Source organism: Euphorbia lathyris, chromosome 1 (genome assembly GCF_963576675.1).
Source record: "Euphorbia lathyris chromosome 1, ddEupLath1.1, whole genome shotgun sequence".
NCBI classification, from domain to species: Eukaryota; Viridiplantae; Streptophyta; class Magnoliopsida; order Malpighiales; family Euphorbiaceae; genus Euphorbia; species Euphorbia lathyris.
Genome location: NC_088910.1, coordinates 48,753,353 through 48,776,901, shown reverse-complemented (window position 1 = coordinate 48,776,901; position 23,549 = coordinate 48,753,353). Strand labels below are relative to the sequence as shown.

Sequence of the window (23,549 nt, the reverse complement as noted above, 5' to 3'; positions counted from 1 at the left end):
GGCTTCGCCAAGGGTTGCTTCACTTTCCCAATCGCATCTGGACATGCACACACGATAGAGTTATTGGCGGTGAGTTTTGCTGTTGACATCGCGTGGGAAAAAGGTTGGCATAAACTTTGGATCGAGTCGGATTCTTCGTTCGTGGTAAATTTGCTAAAAACTAGATCTTCACTGGTTCCCTGGAATGTCAGGCAAACTTGGCTGAAATGCTTATATCAGTGCTCTACAATGGAAATCATCGCCACCCATATATTCCGGGAAGAAAACAAGGCTGCGGATCTTCTAGCTAGGCATGGGGTCACGGCTTCGGGAATTGCATGGTGGAATTGTGCACCTTCGTTCTGCCACTCATTCATTTTACAGGACATCTGTAATGTTGTTAATTTTCGCATTTCTTAGGTCTGGTTAGTCTATTTTCTTTTATTCTTTATTCTTTCATTTGTTGCTCCTCACCTTGTAAACTTTTCCTATACATTCTTTCATTTGTTGCTCCTCTCCTTGTAAACTTTTCCTTTATTTATATAGTTCGGGTCTGTGGAGTTTGTCTTCGGGAGTGCCAGCCTAGCTGGGATGTCTGTTGCTTGCTTTGCTTTTCTTCTCGCCAATCTTTACTAAAAAAAATAAAGTATTTCTTTGATTAAAAAAAGATGTTTTTTTTAAATATATATATTTTATGAAATTTTTTTATATCTTATTAGATGAAATACGAACCAGTACAATAAGAAAACAATAATGAATAAAATTCCATGTTTTTAATATTAAAGAGTTAGATATTAGTATAATTTATTTTTTCGGATAAGTTAAAAGTTAAAAATTGAAATAAAAATTAATAGATTGAAATAACAGGTTAACTGAATTAAATGAATTACTGTTTGATTATGGCCCTGTTTGAGAATAAGCTGTTAGCTGTTAGCTGATTACATTAGCTGTTAGCTGTTAGCTGATTACATTAGCTGATTTGACTAGCTGATTTGATTAGCTGTTTGTGTAGACCTGTTTTGTAAAAATTAGCTGATTGATAATAGCGGTTTGTGCAAAAAGACGAATAAGGGCATTAATTTTAGCGCATGAGAAGAGGGAGTCTATTTATTAGGGTTAAAGAAGTCCATTAATTTTAATATTGCAAAACGCTAATTGAAAAAGTTCATTTTAAGAGCTTTTTCTAAATTAGCGTTTTCATTCCAAACCTCTTTTCACCAAACACTCCAATTAGCGGTTTCAGTGGTCAAACCTCTAAAGTTGGTCAAAACCGTTCTTTTTATCTTAAAACGCTCTTTACCAAATAGGGTCTATAATTAATTAACCGATAGATTAATTGAATTAACTGATTAAAAATCCACCCACTATGTTGCAAATTAAAAGGAAAAATGTATATATGCGTGGCAGACTGGCAATATGCATCTATTGTTTCTATCGCCATATGATGTCACACGAGTTTACTATTATCCCTCTTACAGGTCCCACACTACACGTGCCCTCCAGATGTTATTGTCTTAGTCACAATGATACTAATGTTTTCATTTTTTTTTTTTTGTTATTAAATTTTGCATCTCCTCACACATAGTACAATACAATGCAATAAAGATAAAGCTCATCCTCACGTCCTCATTTTCATTTATATTAGTATTTTATCTATATTTATTTCAAATTTATTTTCTATATATACTAGTGATTATTATTGTCTTCAGGAGGCTAATTTTAGATCATAATGCTTATTTTGTTTGAAAAAAAAAATTGCTATGGCTAAATTATATACGAGGTTCTCATGTTTTTTTTTGCTCTAGATAAAATAAGAGATAAGGAGATTTTAATAAAAAAAATTAAAGTTAAAATAGAAATTTGAGTTTATTTTAAACCTAAAATATCATATAAATATTATAAATATATAAATAAATTTATGATAAAAACAATTGGATCCCTTTTAACTCTGTATCCTAAGCCGTCTCATTTCTCACCTATGTCGAGAGCTGGTTCTGATTAAAGTCATTAAAGTTTAGAGTCATTTTAAAAAATGTTAATGGATTTTATTTTTTTATTTTAATAAAGTCCATCTAATCAATTTTAACCATGGTTGTCAAAGCCAAAGAATCAGAAAAGATAAAGGATCAAAAGTTATAGAGTTAACGAGGGTTCAATCGGGTGTTCAAAAATCATGTGAAAATTATATTTTTATTTATATTTAACATTATGATATAGTATAATAATAATGATGATATTTATAAAATTTATATTAATATAATATTAACATTTATTTAATATCAAAACATGATATTTTGAGATATCAAATTAATAAATTTAATATGATAAATAAATATAAAAATTAAAAAAATATATACTTTAAAAAGTAAATAGTTAAAATTTTTATTAATATTACGAACACGTAAATAATAAGATATGTATTTTATAATTCAATTTAAATTATTTAATTTATTAGATTTTTAAATTTAATTAGTATGTGTTTAAAATTTAAATGCTAATAAATTTTATTAATATGGGTTCAAAAAATAAATTTTATTAATATGGGTTCAAAAAATAAATTTTATTAATATTAAATAATATTTTAATTATTTATTTTTTTGATAGAAATTGGGACGTGACAGAACTAGGGCGGGGTGAGCACCCATGACCCAAGAACTGTCAAACCCGCAATATATTAATAAAAGAAAAAAGTGAATGTTTGAACAAGAGGAGAAGAAGGAAAACAAACAAAAAGAAGAGGGGAGGACAAAAGTTTAGAGAAAATTAAGAGAAACGCAAATGTGAAATATTACAAATGTCATCATTGATAAACCTGTGGCAAAAATCAGGAGCGGAAGGCCACCAATTGATCATTGAAGAAGAGACTCCAAATTTTGCTAAAGCATCAGCAACTCTATTTCCTTCCCTAAAGATGTGAGAATAGGGAATATTCATCCTAGAGCAAATACTGAGACAGTGCAACCATTCTTGTCGAATACTCCAAGGAACATCCATGGAACGATGTCTAAGCAGATTAACAACGTACATTGAGTCTGACTCAACCCAAAGCTGATGCCAATTTTTCTCCCAAGCGAGTTCAATTGCGAAAATAGCGGCTCTCAATTCAGCCATATAAGCAAAAGAAGGAGGGGTAGAAAAAGCAAAACAACCTTTGGAAAAACCTCGATAGTTGTGAAAAATACCACTCGCTCCAACCTCGCCAGGAGCCCCAAAAGCAGAGTCGTCCACATTGACTTTAACCCAGCCCGGAGGAGGTTTAAGCCAGTGGACCGGAATAATGTTGGGAGCGGGAGGTGGCCTAGGAGAAGCAAGAAGACTGGATAAGATAACAGCATCTCTCCGCGAAGAGCAAAAACCTTTAGAAAAGGCAAAGGACTCGCGAATCATTCGAAATAGTTTGATCTTCGAGCGCTGAATAGAAGGAGAAACTTCCTTAAAGATTGCTTCATTCCGACAATGCCTGATTAACCAGATGCAAGTGATAGCGGCAACACGCCAGATTGTCGACACCTGGGAACCAAAATGAATGCTACGGAGATTGCTGAAGAAGTGGATGAATTGGGAATGTCGAGGTACCAAGCATAATTGAAATGATTATATAGTGGTGATTAGGGTTTATAAGCCAGAGGTCTAGGATTTGAATCCTACCTTTATTAAAAATTTATATTTTTTTCAAAGTAAACATGTCTGATAATCGAACCGGCACAAGGTCAACCGGTTCATAATTAACCCAATCGGTTTGAGCGGTTTTTAAAGATTCAAAACCCGGACCACCCCAGCTCCGGTCGAAGGGCTGAACCAGCCGGCCCGCATTAGTTCTTATAACCATGATTTTAACTGAACAAACCGATTAAAAAATAATGATAAGCACGTAACATAATTGTGACTTACAGTTTTAAACGGCGGTTGAATTAAGTATATAATAAATATAATTTTTTTTTTGTTGTCATCTAGGTACATGTTATACATAAAAGTCAACTATTTTCTACGTGACTGTCATATTATTATTCATGTGAATTTTTCTATCCAAAATGTCTCGAATGACTTTATTAAAATTAAAATTCAAAGATTTTATTGAAACAAAATGAAGTTTTGTGACATTTTTGAAACTGTTATCGATATTTTAGTAATGTAATAATTTTCAACCTTGAATGCGTGTGGATTTGGATATGAACGTGCTAGAGAAATTAATTTTTAAAAGAAATTTAAAAGGTTACAGAGCAGTGAATAAAATAATGCTTTTGTGTGGTAAATGACCACGTGGACTCCATTGGAGTTGTCTGTGCTGGGAATGTCGAACCTTAAGGTCTAAGGTTTTCTTCGAAACATGTAAATTGGAAGCTCCATTTCCACAGGATCGGGTTAACAGTGCTTTAAGGGCAAACTTTCTCTACTCTTAGGACCTATACGACTTGCTTAAACTTTGCATGAATTTGTAATGTGTCGGGGTTCATCCCCTTTATATCATTTGCATATTTTGATTTTGTTTTGGTTAAATTCTGTTGCCATTTAGTTTAATTATATACTTTTTAATCTTTGACGCACTGTCTTCAATAAATTTCTATTTGCTAGAGTTAATTGCAAACTTAACTTGTTGATCCTTTTAGTTTTCATAAGCTTATTAGAAATCGGATTTGTGCATAGTTTTTCACAAATTTTCTAACCTGCTCACATCAGTTTAAAAAGGCAAGGAACTAATGAAGTACCTATGATTTTCCTTTTATGTTCTAATTTTGTACTCTCTTCAATATGGAATAAATATATATTGTTATACACACACAAAGAAACTTTCAGCTATATATTTGTATACTTGCAATAAATATTGATGCAGTAATAATTTAACACCTAATTATTCTAAAACCTCCAATCTAAAACAACACAAATTACAAGTGTAAAGTCAGGATGAATTGTGTATAACAATGTTTATGTATAATATGCTAGTTTATCTATATCCCCAAACAACATGACCTCTTCATTATTATGTCCAGTCTCCAATGTGGAGAAATTCTCTTGTGGTTTCAACCTGAATTTATCCATAACGTTAAGCTCAGACAAGCTTAGTGCATCCACTTCATGAAGCTCGCAAAGTGCTGCAAGATTAGTATTGGACTGCCATCAGATCAGAACACCATTAAACTTGAATTGTGCATTAAAATTTGATGTTGTCCTTCAAGTACATCACTATCTCTTGCTGCAACAATTGAAGAAAGACCAAAAAATCAAACTACAATGGCATTTGTTATAAGGAAGAACATATGGAGATAAAGAGAGAGAGATACTAACAATCAAACAAAGGAGAATGCATCCTGTTGCGCCGGGGAACAAGACGTACCAATAATTCAAGTGGTGCATTTTAACCCCATCAATGAACAAAAGTGGCAAGCTTGCAGCTGCACATCCACATTGTTTGATTAAATACCTACTAGACTTTTAGTATTAGAAGCTAGAAAATGAGATTTGAGTTATTGATGGGAACCAGGAGGGTGTGGAGATCGAGTGTAGATCATAAAAGCTACAGATGCAGCAAGAGCAACACTTCTAGCAAGCCAGCCTGCTCCAAATATTGAGAAGGCCATAACCCCAATGGCTGCACAACCAATCTGAGCTATGAACATATTGTACTTCTGCAATGTAATACACCACCAGCTAATTCACTCACAATTCCACTATAGAATAATATTGTAGGCAACTGACCCAGATTGACGACGTAAATGAGTAACATGCTCCATTCACATTCACATGGATATAGAGTCAATTTGTGACATTGAGCCCTCAATTGGGCTGCCAGCTCAATTTTGACCAAAATGAACTTTCAATGTCAATTTGATATTTTTTATTATTATTGTCAAATTAGTGCATAAAAAAGTTGGTTTAATACGTTAGGAGTATTTAGAAATTGATCCAAAAAGCTGATTTGCCCCTGAACTTGCAAAATATCTTATTAGTCCCTGAATTTGTTTAAAGTGACATAATTAACTCACTAAATCTACATAGTAAAACAAGATTAATTGAATATGGACAAATTGAAATATATATCACTTTAAGCAAACTCAGGGTTCGATAGATCATTGTAAGCCAATTCAGCGGCCAATAAAACGATGTAAACAAATTAAGATAGCTAATATATAACTCTAAATAAATTCAAGAGGTAAATATTTTTTTTCGGTTAAATTCAGATACTAAGAGGTCACGGGTTCGAGTCTTAGGAGCGGCCTCTTGCCAAATAAATTGGCAGGGGAAGGCTTGCCCCCAGTACACCCTTGTGGTGGGACCCTTCCCCGGACCCTCGCTCAGCGGGGACGCGTAGTGCGACCGGGCCGCCCTTTTTAAATTCAGATACTACTGAAATATTAGACCTAAAAATTTGACACATAAACATATAAACAAGTCATGAATCATCACGGATCATATCATATGTTGGCACACATATTAATAGGCTGATGTAGCAACTCAACTTGGGCTCAAAAACAAAGCTCTCTTAACTTTAAAAGATATCTCAAATTGTATCATGTATCATTTCAACCAAAGTTAGAGAGAATTAATAGATTATTTAAGGGGCTCCATTTTTCATTAAATTCAAGAGTCAATAGGTTATTTAAGTAAGTTCAATGGACTAATTAATAATAAAATATCTCTAAAATTTTAAAAATATGCTCAACATTGTTATTGGATAAGAGCAATTTTACTCTTAATGTCATAAATGATGCAATTATACTCATTAAATGATGCAATTATACTCCTGTCTTTGCAAGATGAACCAATTTTACTTTTAATTACACGTATACTATGAATCTCATATATTCACTCTACATGTATATTATGTTGTAACTCATTAGCAACAATGTGTATATATGTGTAAAAAAAAGACTAAAAAATATCTAGTTTGTATATAGGTCTTTGAGCAGCTGGTGCAGTACATCATATAATTTGTTTGAACTTTTATTTTTATTTTCATGTATACATATGTATTTGATTTACTAGTTGATGATTTTACTAGTGATGATTGATAACACAATACACATGTGAACTGAAGTTAACGAAATTCATCACTACCTAGAGTGACGGTGTTAATAAATGATAATTGGTTCAACTTTTAACTGTGAAAGGTAAAATTGGTGGAAGTTGCTAATTAAGAGTAAAATTGCACCATTTCATGGAATGTTAGGATCAAATTGCTCTCCTTAAAATTACTGATATTTTTGTAACTTTAGGCTTACTAATACTCGACTAGCTAAGTTGAAAGGCTAAATTGAACTTTATCAGGTAAGTAGGGCGAATATGAGGGAAAAGGCATAGATATAGAAAATAGTATTACCCTGGCAGCAGGGGAGGAAGGAGTGGCAAAGAGAACAGCGCAAACAGCTCCTAATGGGGCAATTGTCATCGATATTCCTTTTGGCGCTATTATTTGGTCTATCTTTCCTAATATTGCCATCGCCGCAAATGCTCCTGCCACAATTTCCCAATCAGCTAAAAACAAACGAAGATACATATACGTATTTGGAGTATTCTATTCTCACAGTTACCTGCAGAAGGCCAGAGGATGTCGCTCAAGGAAGCTGAGGAAGCAGAGGTTTGTGGTTTCCAGGAATCCCAGAGAGGAGAAGCCACATGGCTTGATGCTTCAACAATCAAACCCTTCCTCTGTTTACAAGAAGAAGCTAACCCGACAGATCTATGCAATGTGATATTCTGCCTCAGAGAAGTAAGGAACGGTGAAGAAATGGGTTTGGGAGCGAAGAAGCACAGAGACGTTGATGTGTATAAGATACAGCAAGTAGGAGGATGGTGTTGAACACGAAAAGTAGGCGTAGGCGTGAGCATTATTTGGAATTTAGAGAATCGGACTTCAATTCAATTTCAATTGGAATGGTTGTGGTTTGAAATTGAGGGCACAAATATGGTTGAATTAAGAGTGGGCGTTTGGAATGGTTGAAAGGGCAATTGCATATTAGTCCAGATAAGGGTCATCCTACTACTAACACAACTACATACAAAATGCCATTTTTCCAATTTTATTTTTCTAAATAAACAACTTTGTAACTATTTGTGTTTCTAGAGGCACAAATCAAATATAAGCCATCATATCTATCTACTTTTTAATTATAAACATCCGTACATATGATTTTTTTTTTTCAAATGGGGATTGAGATTTTCATTTTTGCTAAAAACGGGGATCTTTTAATTTGACACTATAAAATTCGGTACTTGAAATTGAGGATTCACCCTGATTTTCTTCGATTAGTTCATCTGGACGTTTTTATTGCCCCTATGTGATTTTTAACCGTCTGTGATCCTGTCACGTCCGGGTCTAAATTTTTAGAATTTATACCTTAATAGTACTATATATTATAATTATTAGGTGTATAATTTTTATTCGGTGTTATAGAAAAAGTTTGGGGTTAATTTGATGGGTTTATGTGTAAATTAAAAGTTTAGAGTAATTATTAAAAGATTATATAAAGATTGAGGATCAAAATGGATATTTACCAAAATTTGGCAAAGCCACCAGATCTTTCGAGTATCCTCTTCTTCATTTTCATTTCCTTTTTCTTTTATTTTTCACATCAGTTTTCTCTCAACCGTTTCTCTACCGTTTCTTTGATTTACGGAGATTCGACCATCCGAATCGCTCGAAATTGGAACCATAGCATCCTTATACATAGATCTAAATCCTAGTCGAAGAGTTTTTAAGTTTCGGCAGTGTTTGGAGGGAAATGTTTTAGACAGAGTTTAGAGGCGAATTGAACGGGTTTGTGGTCTTCAATTAGAGACCAAGATAAGTAACTATCAATTATATTTTGAGTTTTATGTAGATATATATATATATAATCAAAGAAGTTTCAGAAATTGATATTTTAGGGTTATGCTGGAATTTTATAAAATTGAGGTTTTTCACGATTTTGCTTTTTATTGTGAAATTACGGTTCAAATGAAGCTATTGATTATGCTTCTATATGAATTTCATATTTTAGTTGATTATGTTGATTTAAGGCTTAATTTGGTTGATTTACATATATACATATATGTTTTTTGTTTCAATATATATCTATATTGAACAAAATGAATTTGATGATTTCTTACTAATTGTTTTTGGATTGAGAAATATGTTGCGGTTATTATTGTTATTATTTTGGATTGAAGTCCAAATATGATTTTTATGATACAAAATGGCTAATTGAAGCCAAATGATTTATGGTTATGAAATAGTTTCACGCCCGATGCCGATTGAGGTCATTTAGGGTCGGGTGTGACAGATCCGCTTAACCACGATGAACAAAAGCATTTTTATTATTAATATTTTTTGATTTATTATTTATTATTTTTTTATTTAATTGCATTCTCTACTTGTTTTAATGATATAAATTAAGATTTTAAAGATATTGTTTTGTAGCTTTTAGTAAATTATATTACTTGTGAATATTATATTTTATTTGTTTGATTTGTTTCGATAATATTGTTGTTAAAATTTTGATGTTCGTACATTTTATAAGATATAGGTTACATATATACAGGGTTAAATGTATCATTGGTAACTGAACTTACATGATTGTTTCAAAATAGTCACTCAATTTCAATTTGTCTCAATAAAATCACACAACTTTGAGTTTTGTCTCAATTATGCCACTATGACGATTTCAGTGATTAAAAACATAGAAATGATTACACAAGTGATACGTTAATATGAAACAAACCATATCTCTGACCGAAATGAAATATGACAGCCACATGTTGGGTATTTTTATGAAAAAACTAAATTTTACTTTTTTTTCATAAAAATAATCGACACGTGATAGCTAGGTGGCGCATATGTGGATGTCATGTGTCATTTCAGTTAGAAATATGAGTTGTCTCATATTAACGTATCACTTATGTCATCATTCTGATGTTTTTTCATCACTGAAATCGTCATAGTGACCTAATTGAGACAAAACTCAAAATTGAGTTATTTTATTGAGACAAATTGAAGTTGAGTGACCATTTTGAGATAACTATGTAAGTTCAGTGGCCAATGGTGCATTTAACCCCATATATACATGTTTTCTATGTTAACTAATTTTATATTATTATTTTATATAGTATAATATATATATATACTATATATATATATATATATACTATATAGTATATATAGTATATATATATACTAATATATGTTAACTAATTTTATATATGTTAACTAATATATATATACTATATAGTATATATATATAGTATAATATATTATTATTTTATATATATTTTACCTAAATTTATATAACAGTTTGTTGATTAACAAATAAAAAATACAAAGATACAAATTTGATTAATGCTCATGTCCTCCCTACTAACGCATAACGTTTTTTACAATCTTGATAAAAAAAATAACCGTTAACGACCTTAAAATGAAAATTTCTAAGAATTAAAGTTGGTTAGCACCATATTTACTATGGAACTAAATTTTTTATTTTCCAAAATCATTATTTTTTCACTCTATCTCTCCTCACGAAACAACACATGAATGATCTCAAAATAAAAAAATTAAAACATTAAAGTTTCTTAGAATATCATTAAGTCTTTGAATTTTTTAATTATGAAATTGTCAATGGTTACATTAATTTTGAAGTCATTGTTTTTAGCAAAACGAAAAACTTCAGTCACTTCTTTATCGTCAAAAAAACCACTCTCTTTTTGAAAAAAAAAATCCAAAGACACCTGTTTGATAAAATGCGAAAGAACATGGTTTTTTTTGGACTTTACACTAATAAGAAATAGCCTACCATTTTTGGTCAATTGCGGTTGCTTGCTCCTAGTTTTCGGTCGCAGTGTTGCACTGCCACCTCCTCTCTCCAATTGACGTAATTGAGCTCGGTGGTGGTCCTCTCTCCCTTACCTCATTTTCTTTGTGTTCTCTCTCTCATTTTATTAGACTAGTTTTTAATTGCGTCAAATTCTTACTCTTATATTTTTTTTAAGTTAGACAGGATAAAAAGCAGCATTTTGTTGGGGGATAAACGATGTCATTTTACCTTATCTAACTTAAAAAAGAACAAAAGGGTGAGAAAATCCACCCCATCTTTGTCAACCTAGTTCTAGGCTGCCATACTTGGATGTTTCCATCCATGACAACTATAAATGGAGCTCGTGGAACCATCCTCACATGGATTTTCTGATAAATTCACCAGAGGGTGAGTGGATCCTCTCTAACCTTTTTTAATTCTTCCTGAATATCATTTCAACTATGACACATAAAAAAAGTAAAAATTTATCTTTTTTATATGTTGTTTAAGATTTTTTTTGAAGAAACAATTAAGTATTTTATTAGATTATTAAAATAACTTGTTTACCCTTAATATTTCATGAAGTATTTGGGCCTCAAAACCCACGAACGGTGCTCCATGAAGGATTTAGGCCCACTAGCAAGACTAGGTCCCCCTCTGTAGTGGTTATAAGACCAACTAAGCAACTACAACTTGAGAAAGACCAGAAGCAGTAAAGATTTTTCCCATCCTTAGGACAAGCCAATAAATAGGGGGATTTTGCACCATAGTAAGAGATCCAACTTTCTTCCTATACTCATTATCCCTTTATTTTACTATTATTATCTTCATATCACTTGATTACTAACTTGGCCATCATAGTACATCCCAGGGACCGCTCCCGACGCATGTGTAGTAGATAAGGGTGAATAAATATTTGAATCCCAACTTCTCATCATTAGTGTGGTGAGAGCAGATCTTCTAACACTTAAAGCCCTACGGATTCATCTGAAGAAAGCTCAATAAGATGGTAGAAACCCCTTCACCAACATGACTAACTTCCAATAAGGAAGTCATTGGAACTAGCCAACTGGTAAAGCAAAAGGAGATTGACACAATAATAGTTAACCTCAACATTGATGACTAAGTAATGTAGAAATAGATTCTGAAGATGAATCTTGTGACCCTGCGATGATGCTAATGAAAACATTGTGGGACTTCCAAGCCGTTTAGGCATAGCAAGAAGAAGCAGAATGATAGATGATGACATCTCAAAAAGCCATGCAATAAGACCATATGAAGTTGTGAAAACTCCTACAAGCTAAAAACGTTCTCCCGCATGAGGCTGCCTCGGGAAATCAAGCAAAACAATAAAAGCCAGCAACATCCTCCCAATGGGAGGACAACCGCCCCCCAATGAGCACGATACTGCTGATATTACTCAAATATCCAAAGAATGTGCCAAAGCTCCAACAGAACATGGAGAGGACTAGGAAGACACGTTTAAGATATTCCTCGATAAAAAAAACCCCTCAGATAGTGCCATCGAGGGGAAGGTCACATCTAGCAAGACTATGCTGGTCCAACGCATTATCTTGGCCAGTTTCCCCAAAAACTGGAAAATCCCGCGACTCCCAACATACTCAGGAAGATCTGGACAACCATTGTACCACAATTATGAGCAGGCCTCTACTTTAAGGGGGATTATGTCATGCGCAAGGTGTTTCCCACAACTATTGTAGGCATAGCTTAGGAATGGTACAAGGGCTTAGAGTCCGAACCCATGGATTCTTCCAAGCTATTGAAATACCTATTCATTGCCTGGTTTGTTGGGGGCAGTTAAAGCCAATAGAATAAGCCTATACATGTAAAGTAACAATTAATTGAGCCCCTATAAGGGATATCTGGCTCGATTCCACCATATATCGTCCCAAATCAAATAAATGAACCTGGAAGTAGCCATCGACGCTTTGGCAAAAGGGACGACCTTTTGAACTTTCTGACAAAAATGATGCACAAATCCCCCTTTGAGTTCTCAAGCTTATAGAGTTTCTTAGTGAGGTCATCATCCACTACATTGAGCAAGATGATCCAGCCATTGAAATCCTTCTTCTTCCAAGCTAGATAAGCTTATTTGTCCTTCATATGTTGAGCAACAACTCCATCTTCGAGTTTAGTCATGAATGTTTCCAAAGGTTTGGTCGCCTTTTACTCCTCCAACACATACTTGACCTTAACACTCTAAACCTCGTAATTATCCCTGTTTAGTTATAGGTCTTTATTCAATTCAGCTACTATAGACTTTGAAGGTGAAGCCATTGTTGATGTCTTATCTATAATGAAATTTTAATTTCACGTTTTAGTAAGAAGTTAAGTTCAATACACGTTATTTCTATATGCAACCTATATCTAATGACTAATATATATAATCCTGATTGCGATTAAAAAAAGACCTAAAATGCTCTAATTGCCCTTTATTTTCTACCGATCAATTGTACTAATTAGATATTATGCATAAAGAACCAAGTTATGAGATATAATCGTCTCGTAACGTATTATAAGAGTTTTATTAAAAGTTTTAAGTTGACTTTGGATTCATCATTCGATTCGCATTAATTTCATCCATGAATTTTAATGGAGGTTCCGTAGTTAATTATTCCACAAGCAATAAATTATAAGAATAATAAACCAAAAATAAAACATCCACAAACATTTAATGAGTTCAACCTTCTTAGAAATTAATAAAACAAAAAATACCCAAAAAAAATCAATATTTTTTTTATATTTTATGAGTAATTAAAAATATATTTTTTTTTGTGATTTTGAATTTATTTTAGAATATTCTAAAAATCAAAATTAAATATTTTATTTATTTAAAATAGGGTTTGAAATAAATGGACACTCTAAAAAACGCATCGCCCATGCACTCGACCCGTGCGGCCAACGCGTGAAGTGTGTCATGTGTCTTTGATGTGTCACACGACCTCCAACCGATGCGTGACACGTGGTGTGATGCGTCAAACTCTATGGCTTGGCGCGTCACGCCCAATGATGGTGCGTGGGTGCCACACAACACCTTCCTGACACTTTCTGGTGGCAAAATTTTCCTGATTTAGGTATAGTGAGGTCTCTAGTCACATTGGTATAGTCCTTTTGTCCATACAACAAACATAAGTTCGGTTTTTTTGCAGCATAAACCCTTTGCCGATAGTGAAACTCGTATAAAGCAGAATCAGAAAATTCTAAATCACAAATCATTGTGTATTCACACGATTTCAATCACTTTTCACAAAAAAAAAAAAACAATTTCCAATTTTTTTTTGTTTTTATGCATAGAAAAATAAAAATAATATTTCTATTATTTTCATGCATCCAAAAACACGATCTATTCTCAAACACGAAGCATAACGGAATATGCAATATATGACTATATTACCAATGACGGGATTATCACAAATATAAACTGAATATAAATGGATTCTTGAGTTACCTCTTATAGTGAAAAAAAACCTTTGAATAAATTGCATCAGAAGAATGAAACCGTGATCACGTATTTTCTATCATGAATCAATTACATCACGGTGAATCAAGAGAAGACACGATGATCTACGAACTAAGAACGAACATTTGTGAGAGAGAAAGTGAGCTGGTAGCCGATGTGTAGGGAAAGAGAGGAGAATAACTTTTACTTTCTTTGAGTGTATTTTTCTGTAGAATTAAGATTACAACTTATAATTATATTTATATAATCGTATTAGTAAGAATTAACCTGCCCATTGATCTATTCTAATTTCTAACTACATTTGATTTATTTCTATTACGGACAAATTATTTAAATCATGCCAAATTTCTTATCCTGATACGGATCGGTTTCTTCTGAAAGTTTTAATCGTAAACTAACGAAGATATTTCTTCTCTAGATAAACTAGATGGAGTGAATCCCGGGTTTTATGGACTAAATCCATAGGAATATGAAATCCCCATTGTTGAAGGTGAAAACCTTAACAAGCTTCTTGAAGAAGATTAATATTTGATTGATAAAATTTAAGGAACAATTACAAGAAAGAGATGTATTTATACCATCTCAAAACCCTAAAGCAAATTACATAAAAAGGTAAACTTAATTAATTAAAATGATAAAGATAAGGGTAAAATAGGTTGAAAGTAAAGGGGTGGCATGGATGGTAAATAGGGAGTGACATGGGTTGTAAATAAGGAGTGACAGGATTGTAATTAAGGAGGAAGCTGGAGTAAGGAGCAAGTTCCTAAAAATGAAGGCACGCGGAGCGTGCCCAATCCAAGCCCTGCATATGTGACCTCCAAGACTTCTCTCCGAATCAGTACTCATTCCACACAGAGCGTGCCCAAATCCACGCGGAGCATGGATTGGCTGCTGAACTCTTCTCCAAATCAAACCTTCCTTCACGCGGAGCGTGCTTTAATCCACGCGGAGCGTGCCTGAGCTACTGGTGCGTTGTGTGGCACTGTTTTGGCCTCTTTACTCGCTTGTTGCTCGTGCTTGGTTCTTCCTCCGACTTTCTTCGTACGGACCCGATCCCAAATGGAGATGCCCCGCATCATACACTCTCTTTTAAAAAGAACTTGACCTCAAGTTGATTGCCACGCATTGATGAGACGTGTTCGTTTTGAGCGAAACCAAGCCCTCAAATCGAACCAAGGTGTGGTTCGAGATGAATTCAAGAAGTCCACTCCATATATTACCGGACTTACCTTCTCCTCACGAGCCTTTTCCCATATCTCAATAAGTGCCTCACCCTGGACTTCATCTTCCGTGGTACTCATCTCCCAATCTCCACCAATATTGAATGCTCTACCAACATCGAATGGTATGTCTTGGCGAAGCTTGTCAAACCACTTCCCAATAAATGCTTGGATGGTCTTCCAACACCCCTCACTTTGTTGAACGGACCACTATTGGATCCTCTTGATCTCCCCATCACGAACTTGAGGAATCAACACACTCTTCTTCCGCTCTTGGCCTACCTCGAATGGAATGTCTCGACGACACGTATCAACCTAACTAGGATCAATCCCAGAAGCACTCTTCAAAACCCCAACATGGCCTTGAGTCGAATATGCCCGGACCTCAATATACCTCACGCCATCAACCCGGATGCTAAGCTCAACCTCCATTTGCTCATAGTCGACCTTAAAAGACATGTACCGGTGCCATATATCAACCCTAATTGGAGCGATCCCTTGAGTAATTTTCACAACCCAAACATGATTTTGAATTGAGTATGCCCGACCTTTGCTCTCACCCATTCCACTAACTCGGCTATCATGCTCAATCTCTCCTTGCCCATGGCCCACATCAAACGGAATATCCCGGCGACACTCGTCAACCCACATCATAGTGAACCCAAGAACACACACAGTAGCTCCATCCTCACCTTGGGTTAACAACCTCGGGACCTCAAGACTTGCCACTTTACTAACTTGGCCATTACTCCCCAAGTCTTGAATTTCGTCTATCTTCTCAACATATCTCGGGCGGCTATCCCCATTCATCAAAGACTTCCTAAACCTCACTCTCTTCACCACAAGATCGCTTCTCATCGACTCTTCATAGGGTTGATGCTTCCTCAATAAGCACAACATATACCCACACACATACATGTCAATAAAGCACAACATAGTGAGTTCTGAATTTACCAAGTCTCGACTTCCTTCCATCTTCTCTATATTCCCTGGGAAGCCATTCCCCTTCAATAAACAATCACCAAAGCCCACAACAAGATCACCCCTCATGGTTCCATCATAAGGAAGGTTCTCCCTCAACATAGAGTCCACATTCCTCACTACAAGATCACCTCTCATGGGCTCATCATAGGGAAGGTTCTCCCTCAACATACACAAACCAAAATTCCAACACATATATTTCAACAAAACACAAAAGAATAAGTTCAGATTTTACCAAATAAGGGACTTGATTCTTTTGCATGTGGCATGTGCTAGGTGTCCCGGTGCTATCAATAGGCTTCATAGAGCAACCTTCATCCTCCTCTCTAGAGCTCAATTCACCATATGTAGAGCTAGGTGCACTATCTCCCGGATCCCAAGCTATGTCTCGTGGTAGCTTCCTCAAAGGTGGAAGCCCTTTAGGTGGCTCATTGAAAGACACGTGCTTGTCACCCTTGAACATCGGCTCTACTTCCTCACTTCCAACTTTGCTACCCCCCATTCTCAACCTCATTCCCCTCTTTGGATTTGACTTCACTAGGAGAGTGGCTAGCTAACTCATCCATGGAACCCAAGTCAAGATGATTCAATGTCTCACCCGTTCCACCAATGCACCTATTCATGTTCAACTCCCAAGTTAGACAATCTTCCAAAGCGGTCTCCGTTTTCTTACTAGGAGAACTCTTCAAAGGTGTAAGGACATATCGAATTCCGTTTTCTTACTAGGAGAACTTCTTCCCGCATATGTGGCATCACAATCAAATTGCCATGGCCTACCAAGTAGCACATCACAAGCACCCATCTCCACAACATCACACATAGCTTCATCCCCATAAGCTCCAATAGTGAAAGGAACTTTACACCAATGAGTAACTTGAAGTTTTTCCACCTTGTTGACCCAACCAAGGTGGTAAGGTCTAGGATGTGGCTCGGGAATCAACCCAAACTTGCTCATGGCGGACCGACTAATGATATTCACTTGGCTTCCCCCGTCGATCACCATCTCACACTTTTTCCCAAGAATTAAGCATCGAGTTCTAAATAATCGACGACGTTGGCTAGGCTCCTATTCACTAGGCATTGGTACTCTCGTTACCAAATACGCATTGTTCTCATTGCCATCATCATCAACTTCATAGGTGTCTTCATCTTGGCTCCACTCAACACTTCCCGACTCATCCTCGTCTTGGAACCGATTTTCTTCACCATCATAGTCATCTCGGAACCGACCATCATCATGCTCATAAGTATCTTCGTTTCGGCCCCACTCTACATTTCCCAACTCATCATCATGATGGAACCTGCCTCCATCATAATCATAGATATCTTCGATGTAGTTCCGTTCAACATCCTCCAACTCATCATCACAATAGAATCTACCTTCATTATCTTCATAAGGAGCCTCGTGTCGATACCACTCAACACACCGACGCTCACTCTCATCATAGTAGACCCCATCTTCATCTTCCTCATAAGCGGCCCCATGTTGGTTCCACTCAATGCTTCTACGTTCATCCTCCTCATGGCAAACTCTACCATCATCATAATCAAACTCATATGCACTATGACAAAGTTCCCCATCCTCACATATTTCATCTTCGGAAGCGTGCTCCCTCTCTTCAACCTCATCCTTGAATTCGCCTTCATAATAATCACATTCCTCATTTCTTACTAGCTCATTCTCGTATTGGTTCTCCTCTTCATCAATCTCCTCTTCTTCATGGTTGTATTCAAATTCATTTCCATCTTTGTCCATGATCCATCTTTTCCCATGACCTGTCGTTTCCTTCCACTTCTCCCTATAGTTCAAGTCGGCTAAACCATTTGAATAGCTATCCGACCCAAACGACATGTTACAACCAACTATAGTTGAACCACCAACATCTCTCCCATCTCCAAAGCCATCAATCTCCACACTTAAACTAATTTCATCATGCTCCTCAAAGAGATTAATAAGCCCAAAGTCACTCTCCCCTTCCTCAAGAATAATGCATTCACTTTCCTCAAAATTACAAATAAGATTATGCTTAAGAGGCATTTTATCAAACACTTGGGGAGCATCACTTACTACATGGGCTTTCCCAACATCCTCACCTACCAACACTCCTTCCTCCTCATCCACACATAAATCCACATTCTCATTCACAACATCATTATCAAATAACCCACAATGAGAATCTAAATCAACTTCAACATTACAAACAACATCACAAACATCTAATCTCTTCCTAGCAATAGGACTATCCAAAACTTCAATATGAGAAATTGGAAGTTTAGGACTTACCTCTTCAATGTGTAAAGGAGAAAGGATGGGTGATTGGTCTTTAGGAGGAACTTCTATGGCGGGTTGGGGATCATTTCGGTATCCTTGCTTGTGGCTCTCCACGGGTGCCAAAAGCTTCCTTCTTAGCTCGTTTATCACCCGAAAATCCTCCCTAGTACTCTCTCTATACCTCCTCACGATGGCTTTGAGATTTTCCAACCCCTTGTTGGCGGTTTCTTCGGATCTATGAGACGAACTTGGTTGAACCATAGTCGAAAGAAGTCTCAGTTAAGGAAAACGATTGGCTTTGATACCAACTGATACAGATCGGTTTCATCTGAAAGTCTTAATCATAAACTAACAAAGATATTTCTTCTCTAGCTAAACAAGAAGGAGTGAATCCCGGGTTTTATGGACTAAATCGATAGGAATATGAAATCCCCATTGTTGAAGGTGAAAACCTTAACAAGCTTCTTGAAGAAGATTAATATTTGATTGATAAAAGTTAAGGAACAATTACAAGAAAGAGATGTATTTATACCATCTCAAAACCCTAAAGCAAATTACATAAAAGGGTAAATCACTTAATTAATTAAAATGATAAAGATAAGGGTAAAATGGGTTGAAAGTAAAGGGGTGGCATGGATGGTAAATAGGGAGTGACATAGGTTGTAAATAAGGAGTGGCAGGATTGTAATTAAGAAGGAAGCTGGGGTAAGGAGCAAGTTCCTTAAAATGAAGGCACGCGGAGCGTGAGCAATCCAAGCCCCGCGTATGTGACCTCCTGGACTTCTCTCCGGATCAGTACTCATTCCACGCGAAGCGTGCCCAAATCCACGGGGAGTGTGGATTGGCTGCTGAACTCTTTTCCGAATCAAACCTTCCTTCACGCGGAGCGTGCTTTAATCCACGCGGAGCGTGCCTGAGCTACTGGTGCGTTGTGTGGCACTGTTTTGGTCTCTTTACTCGCTTGTTGCTCGTGCTTGGTTCTTCCTCCGACTTCATTCGTACGGATCCAATCCCAAAAGGAGATGCCCCGCATCATACCCATAATTTGTTGTCTTTTTACCAAATTTAATGTAATTTTTTCTTTTACTTTATTAAAGTCAATGCGGCAATTAAATTGAGCAATATATATGCATTTGACAATAGCACACTTCAAGGAAAAAGAAAAGTAGCCAACACTTTGATATTTCATGAAAAAAGAAAGATCTTCAGGAAAAAAGAAAAGTAAAATAAAATAAATTGAAATTTGTTAATATATAAAACATGGACAAAGAAGATCTCCAAAGTCAGTAGGACACAACCAAATACAACCAAATCTCACTGTGGCCACATATATTTATTTATATTTATGTAGCCTTACAGTTAAGCCAACGGTCCAATAATTAGCAAGTTGAAACATTTGCTAATTATTTAATTGGACGAAAGTGTCCTTGTACTGATTTAATATATTTATTGACCATATTCCAATCTAAAAACAGTGAATCATTGGACGTTGGACTATGCCATGCATCCTTTCATTCCAATGATTTTATTTACTTACTTTATATCTACTTGTACTCTAACTTTTTTATCCTCTATTGGGATTTTGTGCCAGTTAAATTTATTCGACCCCTCCGACAGATTAACACACTAAAATAATAATGTGGTTTCTATAACTCTATCATCACTTTCATGCTCTACACTTGAATGATTGAAAACTATTTCACAGGTAAATCCTCTTAGATATATAATGGATTAGATAATTAACCTAAATATATAAATAAATCTCTTATTTAATCTGATTTTATAACTTTTACTTTAATTTTACGATTAATTAACGTAGGTTTGTTTTTTAATCTTATCAATAAATTAATATTTTTTAATTATTTTGTCAAAAACTAATAATTTAGTTTACTTTTTCTCCTGTTCGTGGTTCAAATAATGTTTAAATTAAATTATTATTTATATTGAATTTCATATAAAATACAATTTAAACTTCCTATCTATTTTTTTGGATGCATCAAATAACAACATATTTTAGACTCTTCATACTTTCATTCGTTCAGTGGTTGTTCATGTTTTGCTCTAGAATATTAAAAAGCAAGTATATAGTAAACTTATTCCAACTATAATCTATCTTGTATCCAAAACTGAATTCATATCTGGATGCATAAAACACATAAAAAAGAACAAGCAGATAAGAATCTAATTCAAATGGAAAAGTCTTAAACAATATTAAAATTCTTAAAAAGTTTACGCGGGTACGAAAAAGATAATTTATACTCACAATATGAATATGTTAAGATTCACTTTCTCCGATTTCCTTTGCTTTAAAAAAGACTTTTTCAGAAAATTGAATTTCATAATAGCAAAAAGGCAGAAAACATATGAATTGCAACGTGTTATTTTGCTTATATGAATGTAAAATTAATTTGAATAAAAAAACAAGGATGAAAAAAAAAAAACATCAAGAAAGAAAGAAAGAATGTTAAATAAGACGTTATAGTTAATAATTAAAAAAATGTGATAAATACAATACGATTTTATTTATCTTTGACAATATATTTATATCAATTGTGAGTCCTATGTAACTTAGGACTAAAAAAATGTTTGCCAATCCAGTCGAATGGATTGGGCACCATTTCATTTCCTTCTCGACTGAGAAGCAGATTAGGGTTCTCATTCTCGAGAGAAGGAAAAGCAGCCATGGAAAGTGGATTAAAATTTTCACATAGTAATTTCTAATGTTTAATTAATATACTGTGTCATTTTATTTTTTGATATTAATTATTATAAAAAATTAAAATTAATTAATTAAATTTTTTGAAGCAATTAATTTTTTTGGAAGAGAGGAATTAATTATTATTTTTTAAATAGGTGCTTCATGTATTATTTACGATCTTTTACTTAGATAAAACATAGTAGTATTATATATGACCTTTGCGCATCCAATTTTTCATATTAAATTATTATATATATATTTTTGGTACAGAAGGAAAGGAAAGATAAAGAACACACGTGAAAAAGCAAGGCCACACTAGGCAGAAACTAAACGGGGGAGAATTACTCCTAAAACATCATCACTTAACAAAGGTAGGATGCCGGGGGGTGCTTGCCGAAGAGTTGACACTTCGATAGGGAAGCTAGACACTTGATTACTTGTTCCCTTCTCTAAACACATTCTGCATTGTGACATACTCAAAACGATCTATAAGCAATTGGATGTTGCAAATTAAGGCACGAGAGGGGTGGTGAAGAGGGCAAGTCCCTCGGACCTGGGACACGAGCTTTGCACAATCAGACTCAACTTCAAGCCTGGTAACATTTGAGGCTAAGTCGATTTTCATTCCGGAGAACACCCCCCAAAACTCAGTCTCGAATCCCTTTGCCAATGTTATGCAAAAAAACCGCTAACCCAACGCCCTTCCTCATCCCTAATGATACCGCCAGCAGCAATGCTCCTTGAGTGTTGAGTGTGCTTTGCACGAGCCATCGGAATTCAGCTTCCAGGTACCAGGACGGGGTCTCACCCAACCAATATCCAACTCTAGCCTCACTGATATCTTTGCCTGCTAGAGCATCCCAGCAACCCAAAATCTCCCGCAATTTTCGGCGGATTAAATCCCCTTTCGCTCCGGCCTCACAAAATCTTCCTGGAACACCATCACGTTCCGTGATTCCCACAACTGTGCCGCTCTAACAATAAACAGACGCTGCCAATCCGGGATATCCAGGTGAGAGTCCAGTTGCTACAGGCACTTTTGGAACCGATCAACGTCCTCCAAGTTAAAAAAAATCGCCCCAGTGTCTAGGATTGAGAACCTCCTTCCAAACTCTTGCATTGAGCGGACTGTCCCTTAGCGCATGGACCACTGTTTCCGTGGCATTGGGACATCTCCGGCAGTGCCATTGCTCCGTCAAGTGTCTTCTTCGTCTTTCATCAGGCAGTGTCCTTGTCCCTACTATACTATTATATCTTCTTTTCTAATAATAATTAAGAAAATTATATATACTATTATTTAAGAAAAATTATAATCTTTTTTAAATATTAAATAGTATTTCAAAGTTTAATTATTATATTACATATAGAGTTAATTAAAAGGGAGAGCCACTTTTTGAAGAAGCAAGTGGCTCCTTTTGGGAGCAACAGGACCCCAAAAAGAGAGGTGATTACCTCTCTTTCAATTCAAGATACCCCATTCATTGTAACCTAAAAACATTTTTTTTTGCAAGTAAAAAAAAAAAAAAAAAGAAGCTTATGAACAAACTGATAGAAATCTAATTAAAAAAAAAAATCAAATTATGATAATTGTATTATTTTTATAAAGTGTTTGTAATATAAAAATAAAAAATGAATAAGAGCCAATTGAGACACATTGTTTTGTTCTATAGATTTAGGACCACATCACTCTTTTAAGTATAATATTATTTTATCTTTCATCCACCTATAACAAAAATTTAAAATGTCAATCGTGTTTGGCATTAATATTATATTTCAAGTTACAATATCATATTCTATTTCCTTTTCTTTTGCAAAACTAATTGGCTTGTCGTTTATTGATAAAGTTGTGTTTAAAATTTGTGTCAATAGGAAATAAATAATAATGAAAGTAATAGAAGATCCCATGAATATTCTCTTTACAACCCCAACCTAAATCTATTTATATATAATATAAAACAGTAACGATGGAACTGAGGTGTCGATTCCTCGATTTTTGTTGATTAAAATAATATTTTTTAATCTGTGTCGCTGACACGACTTGATTTTCACGATTTTATACGATGGTTTATGTTAGCCGACCCCGAATCATTTCGGGACTAAGACTTTATTGTTGTTGTAAAATAATATTCTTTGTTTATCCTTTTCTTCCATTTTTCCT

At 34.9% G+C, this 23,549-nt stretch overlaps 1 protein-coding gene across 1 annotated transcript; it reads right to left on the bottom strand.

Annotated features, from left to right (window-relative positions):
- Positions 1 to 4,778: 4,778 nt before the first annotated feature.
- LOC136231843 (uncharacterized) lies at positions 4,779 to 7,924 on the bottom strand. Its single transcript, XM_066020814.1, has 5 exons — positions 7,506 to 7,924; positions 7,295 to 7,428; positions 5,456 to 5,603; positions 5,263 to 5,369; positions 4,779 to 5,170 (listed from the first exon to the last, which is right to left on the bottom strand). Exons 1-5 carry the CDS (start codon positions 7,801 to 7,803, stop codon positions 5,129 to 5,131), a joined length of 729 nt encoding a protein of 242 aa, XP_065876886.1. The 5' UTR covers positions 7,804 to 7,924; the 3' UTR covers positions 4,779 to 5,128.
- Positions 7,925 to 23,549: the final 15,625 nt, after the last annotated feature.

Coding starts and splice junctions, on each gene's coding strand:
- LOC136231843 (XM_066020814.1), bottom strand. CDS start 7,803: ATGCTCACGCCTACGCCTACTTTTCGTGTTCAACACCATCCTCCTACT. Junction 7,429..7,505: donor CATCCTCTGGCCTTCTGCAG/GTAACTGTGAGA, acceptor AAATTGTGGCAG/GAGCATTTGCGGCGATGGCA. Junction 5,171..5,262: donor GCATTCTCCTTTGTTTGATT/GTTAGTATCTCT, acceptor CAATTGTTGCAG/CAAGAGATAGTGATGTACTT.